This window comes from Leishmania donovani, chromosome 31 (genome assembly GCF_000227135.1).
Source record: "Leishmania donovani BPK282A1 complete genome, chromosome 31".
Lineage (NCBI taxonomy): Eukaryota > Euglenozoa > Kinetoplastea > Trypanosomatida > Trypanosomatidae > Leishmania > Leishmania donovani.
In genome coordinates, this window is record NC_018258.1 from 140609 (window position 1) to 149704 (window position 9096).

The following is a 9096-nucleotide window of genomic DNA, read 5'->3' on the forward strand; positions in this document are numbered from 1 at the left end:
TAGCCTGCTATAGTTGCCGAGTAGCCGACAGGATGCGCAGTGGGCTGGTACACGCCTGACCATAACCACTAGTCTCCCCGGTAAGGCGCCAGGCCAGACTTGTCTGCCGACACCAAAGGTCCGCAGCGCATACGCGAGGGCAGGCCGCAGGCTCTTTCGATTTCCCGCAGAGTGGGCACCAGACCGTCGTACCACGGCGAGGTGTCCTGCATCGTCACTGAGCTACAGAGTGAAAAAAAAAAAGAAATGATAAACAGCAGCGATTTTACAGAGCTTCATACATGGCGGCGTTCCAGCCGATTCGCGTGTGCGTGTCCCCGCACAGTGTACGTACATCGTTCGTGCAGAAGCGAGAGAGCATGGCAGCAACAAAACATACTTCACAGGTTAGCGAGCAGCCGACAGCAAAGGAAGAAGAGCGGCGCCTTCGTGCAAACCTCTGCACCTCTAGCGCCTCAGCCAATGCTGCTGCCGCACCCTACGCGTGCAACCCCGTCCGGCCCGCGAATCTGAAACGACACCGCCGCCACGCTCTCGAGTTGCCGAGTCGAGAAGCTGCGTCGGTTGTGAAACACCGCAGAGTTAGACGGGAGCTGCACCGCCCGCATCCGCAGCTTTCCCGTTTTTGTCGGCGCTGTGGAGGAGACAAAGCCCAGTGTGAAGAGCTTGTTGCGCATATCCCCCCGTGAGCGGGGGATGACGTAGTACGGGTGCTCCGAGGGCTGCAAGGTGACACGGAGCGCCGTATCGCGGCCTAAGACGTAGTTCAGGTGCTCTGTGGGGGTGTCTGGGTCCGTGGAGCACACATGCCGAATGCGCTGATCAGCCGAGGACTCCCCGCCGACACCCTCGCCCGCCTCATCGTCGCCGCAATGGCTGCTGACAGAGAGCATCAGTGGGCGCAGCGCTCGGTTCGGGTGATCTGGAGACATACCGCGATCGTCCTCCTGGGACAAGATGCAGTACGCTTCCACGGGACCTGCGCTCTCTGCAGAGGTGTCGACGCTCACCTCCAAGACGAAAGAGGGTATCCCGTCTTTGAAGAAACCTCGCACGCGGCAGTCATGTGCCCAGTCCCAACGACTACAGCACACACCGCCCCCCTCAAACATAGCTAGAGCCTCAGACCAGTCCAACCACAAACTCGCGAGCTCCGGCCCGCCATCACTATCCATCCCGCACAAGCGGGCTAGCTGCGGCTCCTGCTGCCACCGTGCGCTCCCAGCACACCACAGCCCGCTGCTACAGAGCTTCAAGGTGGGGCACCGAATTTGAAGAAGCCGAAAACTGCCGTGCCGAACGAGCCGCAGAACCGCGTACGACATGCCGAACATCATGCCAATTTGCGCTGCCTGGGCCTCGGCCGGCCCGTCGTCCGGCAGGCTCAGGAACACGAGATAGCCGCGTTGATGCACCTTCTCCTCCAGAGAGGTGAACAGGTGCTCGGACAGTGGGCTGTAGGAGGTGCGTTCGCTCGCGCGCGCGCCGGCACTGCTCCGCACCGCCTCCGCCCACTCATCATAGAAGTGAAACGTCGGAAATCCGGTGAGATCCTGCAGCGCCTCGAGCGCGCTACCGCATTGCATGGCAGCGTAGGAACCGTGCAGCTTCGCGTACGCCTTTTCGAGCAGCGGATACCAGAGCTTGCGCAAGTCGTGAGAGCAGCGGCCCAGGTTCGGGCCCTTGAGCGACGCTGGCAAGTAACTATCGACGACGGTGGGCGTCCACCAGCCGCCGTGGCTCAGTGCGACGCGGTATGCCCCGACAGCGCGCTCGCAGATGCCGGCATCCGCAGAGACGGGGTGCCGAAAAATTCGAGCGACCTGCGTGGGGTGCTCAGCGAGACAGCAGGCGGCACTGCACAGGTACACCGCACCGCCTTCCCCCGCGCACGGGTCTGTCGGAAGCACCGAGCGAGCGAAGAGGCACGCTTCCGAGCGCTGTGAGGCGGGCAGGTACTCGCAGGGGCGCCGCCAGGACATATCCCAGAGGAAGACGTCATCGACACCTTTGCGGTAAAGCGATGTGCCACAGGGCGGAAAGTCGGGGTCGACAAAATGTTGCCCATTCAAAGACCCGACAGCGGCAGCCAACTCGCTGCCTTGGCCCGCACAACACTCCAGCACGTCCTCCGTGGAGAGCAGCGAGATATTCGGCTTTCCCGACTGGTGGGCGAAGCGATTCAGCAGAGCGCGCGCAGATGCGGTTGAGGCACTGGCGTGTGGATTCGTATAGCTGGAATTCACCGGCACGGCGGAAGAGAGATTCTTGAAGCCGTTTACTTGACCTACAAGCAGCACCTCCGTCTCCTGTGGCCAGACTGTCACTTGCACCTCATACTCGCCGGACACCCGCTGGTTCACAGAGGCGTGCGGGCCGGCCGTAATGACGGATGAGGCGCCGAAGATATATTTTATGTGCATCGCGTACTGCTCCGAGTCGTTGTAGAATATCCACGACCCGTCGGCCGCAACGCAGCGGTAGAGAATGCCATTCTTGAAAGCCGGGGTGTAGAAGCCATTGATGGCGGGCTGTCCGTAGCGATACGGCTGCGGGTTGTGAGCGGCGTCGTGTGGATCCAAGTAAGGGCACGACTTCAGCGGGTCGATGTGAGCCTCGCCGAACTCGTCGACAGCGGCGGACGAGGAGACGCCGCCGGCTCCTGTTGCCGCAGTTTCGTTTGAGTTCGGCGGAGACAGAGAGTTGGCAGCCGACATGTGCAAAGATTTTCGAGTCATGTCAGCCGCAATAGCGGCGCCGTAGAGGTGCTGTTGCTCCGCCTCCAGCCGTGCGCATTCCGCCTCCAGATCCTCCAGCTCCTTCTCCTGCTGCTTGCAATACAACATGTAGTGACGAATGAGGTCGTACACGTCGGCATCGCGCACATTGCTCGTGAGAAAGGCAAAGTCGCCGCTGTCGTCGCTCGTGATATCCGAGTGCGACAGTTCCGCAGGCAGTGCAGGGCTGGCGCCGACGAGATGACTTGCACAGTGCACAACACTTCCCTCGAAGGCCCCCACGCCGATTTGGTTAACCTCGCTATCGTGCGAGCTTTTGAAGGTTGACGAGGAGCCAGCCCCCAACGCGGACGTGCAGGCCGCTGCAGGGGTGCAGGGAGCCGGTCCCCGCGCCGCGCTGCCAAGGGTAGAGGCAGTCAGCATATCGCCCGCGGTGTCTGTCAAGGCGAACGATGACGGTGGCCGCAGGAACTCCTCCAGCATGGCATCCGTGACGGAGTCTTCGTCGCAAACGGGGCGGATGATGTTGCCGTCCATTGGCGTATATATACGGGTGTGGGCGAGTATCACGCTTACCGGCTGCGACACCATCAACTGCAGAAAAAAAGCGAAGCATTCAGCGCTGCCGCAAGAGCACGGCGAAGTGTGCGCGACGGCCACAAAGGAAGAACCTCTCGGTGGCCCGCGCAGATACGCCGAGGCAGAGACGAGCACGTCGACAGGATCTCCTCCCTGATGTGCTCGGGGTGGGGGGAGGGAGAGGTGAAAGGGGCATGAGTGACAATGGCGTCGCACGAGGCAGACGGTAGAGAAGAATCATTCATGATGCGACCGCAGTCTTCCGCTGATGGACGCGGGGCTGTTTGAACTCGCCCGCTGAGGAACGAGCGAGAGAGGCTAGGCACGAAAACGACGGCCAGCCGCCAGAGGGATGGGATGGAACTGCGCTATGTGTGCCCCGTCGAGAGCGCAAAACGCCCTTAGAAAACGCCGCCGCAGTTGCGCACGCTCAGTGAGCACACAGACATCGCTTTTTCATGAGGGAGAGAGAGGCAGAGAGGGTATGCGCACACGCGCGCTGCCCATCACCCCCCTACTACCCACCCTCGCCTCGTTTCACACTTGCGCATTGGTTTACAGGCTACAGAGAAGAGAAGACATCCAGATGAAAACAAGAAAAAAAAACAAAGACAAATGGAGAGGGAGGGAGACGTACAGCGACACAGACAACGACACACACACACGCCCACCGCGGTACGCCACTACGTGTGCGAAGGGAAAGATGGAGACGAACGAGGAGAGAGGAAAGCACAGAGAAAGAGGCGCGCGGGGAAACGGAGAAGAGAGCGGGCTGTGTATCTCGAGAGTCAGCAAGCAGCGGTGAAACTCCACCAACTCGCAAAAAAAACAAAAGACAGCAAACTGCATTTTCGCTCATCGGTCCCTCACGTTCGGCGCCTCCTTCTATCACCCCACCTTCCCTTTCATGCCTCCTCTTCCCCTTCAAGAGACCTCAGTGCATGCACTACCAACACGTGAGCTCGCCCCCCCCCCCTCGGGAAAAATCCAGAGATTTGTGTAGACAATGAAGCGGAGGACGCCGTAGAGGAAAACAGAGCAACCTCAAAAGGCGTGGAAATTTATGCGAAAGGAGCCGTAGGGAGTCCCTAAAAAGCGCGACACTGACACACACACAAAAAAAAAACGGCGGGCATACAAAATTTGGTTGGCGGCCATCAACGTCGTCACGGAACAGATGCGTATCACCCATGGGATCGGTACAGGAAAGAGTAGGCTAGAAAAGACAAAGAACAGAGAAACCACCTTCCCAGGAACGCTTCAGAAACAAGATGGCGAAGAACCCCCAAGCAGTCACCACAACATCCCCAAGGCATACGAGCGCGCAAGGCGTGACACACATCCACACACACAGCACCTCTGGAAAAGGCGGAGGGAGGCAGAGAAAGAGACATGACGATATATGCGACGGCCGTACAGCAGAGTGCGCAGCCACGGCAGGGGGGAGGGGGGAGCAAAAAAAAAAGTACAGAAGAAACCACACGGAAAACGAGCCGCGCACCGCCGCCGCACCCCCAACCCGTTGCCCCATCGTCTCAAGACACCGCCTCCCTCCCCCCCTCACACACTGCAAACGGCAGCAACGATACGATGAGGTACACCAAACAGAAGATAATCATAGGCACCAAAGTAAGATTGGACCCCGCATCAGCACAGCTGGAGACGTGCACGCACACACATGCGATGGAGTGAACCGAAGAAGAGAAGTGAAAAAAAAGCGGCCTTCTTTTTCGAGTTGTTGTTTGATAAGATCTCTGGCCTACTCCCCGCTGTTCCTAAAGTTGTGCAGAGGTTTGGAGGACGAGAAGGAGGCTTTACTGTGTGGCGGCGCGCATGTGTACGTGTGTGCCTGTGTGCTGCCTGTCTGTCAAGTCACTCATCCAGCGCCTTGTGGGGGTGCGTCTCGGTGAATGGACATCTTTTTGATCAGTGGTGCACCGAAACACGAGGGCGAGCAAAAGGAAGGAAAACAATAACAACAATGAGTTCACAGCACAGGTGGCGCGCGCACACACACACGCCCTGGAGAGAGTGTGCACCGATAGGGGGGAGGAGGGGAAAATCGGTGTCTACCGCCTTTTTCTGGGGGGGGGGGGTTGGGCATAAAGGGGGATGAGTAGTCAACAGCATTGCAGGTGATTTCGCTGCTCCACCGAGTAACATGAAGAAGGGGGAGGGAGGAAAGGGCAGAACACGATACACAAAACGGACCATAGAAAACGCTCGCCTTCGATACACACACATCACACACCACAGAGAGAAAAGAGAGGAGAAACGCTACAGGAAGGGAGAAAGTCGACGAGAGAACCCGACAAAGGAGGAGAGCGGCCCATCACGCAGACGCAGGTGAGTGCACTCATCTTTTTGTGTGTATGTGAAGACCCTCGCCACGAACCTTTGGCGCCTGCATCGGCGCTGTCCTTCTCGCGCACACGCTCACCTGCCTTCGCCTCTGCCCTTCCTTTCCTTTGCTGTGGAGAGTTGTTCTCCTTAACGTCCAACCACGCAATCGACAAATCATCACCGCACGGCTGCAGTCCCCTGCAACATATACGAAGCTGATAACTCGACCAACCACGCCGCTACGGCCGCTGAGACTCCTGCTGCGTAGGGGAGCGCGTGCACTTCAGGTGGTACGCGGTCAAATCACCGTGGTGGACACGTACGTCACGGGGGCCTTGCCAGGAAGCCGCACCTGGCTCTCCACCTCGGCCGACGGCAGCTCTTCCGAGCTGTAGGCGATATAGTTCGTGAACACCTTCGAGCTGCTGTCAATGCGTTTCGCTTCCACCCGCACGTTGCCCTCCAACTTATCGGCCGACATTATGCTGATCACGTACGGTCGATCGTAGTTGCTCCTGACGCCCTTTAAGTGCATGCGTGGCACGAGTTGGTACTTCTCCTCGGCCTCCAGCGTGAACCACATGGAGACGTCACGGCCGACAACAAAGTTGAACTCCTCAGAGGGCATCGTCGGGTTCCAGCTGGTGTTCTTCTGCACCCGCTGCACGCCGCCCTCCGCCTTGGACACAGTGAGCATAATCGGGGCAAAAAGCGCCGCGCCCTCCTTGCGGTCCACGCCGCGCTTGTCGGGTTGCGAGAGGGTGAAGAGCACCCGGGTGGACTCCGAGGCCGTGATCTCAAGAACCGCGCTTGGGATCGTCTTGCAAAACACGCCCTTCACACGGTAATCTGTTGCGTCGGGGTTCGCAAACAGAACACCGCCTCCGTCGAAGTACCGGGTGGCGTCATCCCAGCACATCCAGAAGCTGCCATCCTGCGGGTCCTTCTGGGCACCGCAGAGGAGGCAGGCATCCCGATTCTCATCCCACTGCCTCGAACCGTAGCTCCATGCTCCAGTCCACTTGTTCGACGAGCGCCAAGGGTTGCGCACCTTGAACAGCAGGGTATTGCACTCCTCGACCATCACAACGCGCTCTAAAGAGTACGTGTAGCCGAGATGTAAGCCAACCTTCTTGTAGTGGGCGCGAAACGCCGCCGCATCGCTCGCCTGGCTGCGGCCCAGGTAGCTCTCTGAATTGTGGCCTGGAGTGCTGAGCACAACACAGGCGCCAGAGCGGGAAAACTGCACCAGCGCATTGGCCAGTGTGCCCGCCTTTCCCGCGTCCGTCGTTGCCTCCTCCCACTCCTTGTCAAAACGGCACATCGGCGAGCCGCTCAAATCGGCGAGAGCCTGTAGAGCGTCGCCGCCAGTGATCGCGGCATAGGAGCCATGCAGCTTCGCATACGCCTTTTGCAGCAACGAGGTCCACATCTCCGCAGGATTGTCGTACGAGCGCGCAAACACGGGCATGCGGTTGAACGTGGGCAAGTAGTCGTCCATAATGAGGGTGTGCCACCAGCCGTTTTTGTTGACCAGCACGCGGTACGCACCCACCGCCTTCTCCGCCGGTGAGCCCTGTGCAAAAATGTTTCGCACCGCCGCCTCATTCTCCGCCATGATGGCCACAGCGCACATAAACCACGAGTCGCCGAGGTTACCCGGCTCGATGGACAGGGCCAGCACTGGCCCGCAAATGTCGTTCACCGAAAGGCGGTTATTATCCGACAGGTACTGCGTCGGGCGCATCATGGCCATCTCGGGGATGGTGCGGGTGTCCCTGCCGGCGCGTGCGACCGCCTCGCCGTTCGGCGGGAACTTCAGGTCGACGTACGGCGTTCCTGTCTCCATGCAGCGGTGCAGAATCGCCTCCTCGTCCATCCCTTCGGTGACAAGAGAGCGAACGGCCTCTGTCTCCGCCTCCGCAGTGCCGTTGGCAGCTGCGCACGCATCGTGGCGGTACTGTCCATCGAGGGGCTTGATAGTGATGCTGGTCCTGTATCCGTTGGCGGTGCCGGAGACCAAATGCACCGTTTCCAGCGGGTACACGACGGCGTGTGCGCACGTCCAGCCGTCCTCTACCTCCTCCAGCTCTGCCCGCTCTCCAGCGACAATATTCGATCCCTGGCCGAAGCGAACGGTCACATGCGCCTCGTAGTCAAGGGAGTCGTTGTAGACGTACCACGAGCCTTCTTTCACGATGCAGAAAATGATGCCACCCTCGAAGTAGAACTTCACTTCTCCGCCCACTACAGTGCAGGCGTTATAGCGGTAGGGGCAGGCACGGCTGTGGGCGCAGATGGCTTCAATGCGCTCGGCGCGCAGATCCTCCACGGCACTCGCCACTCTAAACTCAATCTTGCGCTGCTCTTCCACACTCGCCGTCTCACTTGACACCTTCGCAGACTGAGCCTCGGCCTGCGGCACTTTCACCTCCTTCGGTTTCTTCGTCTCCTTCGAGTTGCAGCACCCCATTCTCTATCGGCACAGTTTGTGAAAAAAGTCAATCGTACGAGAGATGGGCGGCTGTGCAGTGAAGTACCGTGAATGCGTGCGTGTCTTCTATCAAAAAGAGGCAAGTGAGCGAGAAAGAGATGAGAGGAAAAGGAAGAAGACAAAAAGGGCAGCAAATCGACGTGTGTGAGGGGAAGCGAGAATGGCTGATAATAGCTTGGGCTTGTGGGTGCGTGTGCGTACAACAAACGTATGCGGGTGGTTGGTGCTCACAGACTGTGGGCGGGAGAGAAGGCATGTCGACATTTCCGTTCGCTCGCCAGCGTCAGAGAGAAACAGAGCGGGAAGAGAGAAAAAGTCACACGGAGGGCAAGAGCGGCTAAGCATATATTCGTCTCCGTCGATCAGACTTCACGTCTGCGGCCCTGCCCCCTACACCACGGGGCCACACGGGCCGGTATCGAGCACGCCTTTACACAAGCGCGTCCGTACCCGAGCACACCAGGACACGGGTACCGACGAGAGTGCAAAATCAAGGGCCCTTTCAAAATTCAATCTTCATTACCAGTAGCACCATTTCTATCCCTTCGCGCATTTATGCAGGGTCACCGCCCTGCAAGTCTCCGCATCAATCTCGCCGCAGCGTGTGCAATCAGCACTGCACCCCGCACGGCAGGTGCGTCATAAAGTCGTCACAAATCGCACAATCTGCCACACTCTAAGTACTCCTCGAGGAAAGCAGAGACAAACAGCGTCACCCGCACATAAGTCAACAGCAAATTCAGCACACACCCCAAGGCTTCAAATGCGACCTGCACCGCCCGGTGCGCTGCCGCACCTACGCCGTCGGCGGGGCCATGCCCCCATCGCGTGCCCGTGATGCCGACTGCCTCTGTCGCCCGCCTCACGCGCGCGGGTCCCCATCCGCACAATGTCGCGTCGCCGCAGAGGCCGCGCACAGCGCCGGTCGTCGGCGGCGGCCTG

General features: G+C 59.2%; 2 protein-coding genes across 2 annotated transcripts; both read right to left on the reverse strand.

Annotated features, from left to right (window-relative positions):
* Positions 1 to 455: 455 nt before the first annotated feature.
* Positions 456 to 3275, reverse strand: LDBPK_310440 (calpain-like cysteine peptidase, putative; the record flags this gene model as incomplete). The annotated part of the gene is made up of 1 exon (XM_003863088.1): positions 456 to 3275. The coding sequence occupies one exon, from the start codon at positions 3273 to 3275 to the stop codon at positions 456 to 458; it is 2820 nt and encodes a 939-aa protein (XP_003863136.1).
* A 2683-nt stretch (positions 3276 to 5958) lies between these two features.
* LDBPK_310450 (cytoskeleton-associated protein CAP5.5, putative) lies at positions 5959 to 8133 on the reverse strand (the record flags this gene model as incomplete). The annotated part of the gene is made up of 1 exon (XM_003863089.1): positions 5959 to 8133. One exon carries the CDS (start codon positions 8131 to 8133, stop codon positions 5959 to 5961), a length of 2175 nt encoding a protein of 724 aa, XP_003863137.1.
* Between the last annotated feature and the right edge of the window lie 963 nt (positions 8134 to 9096).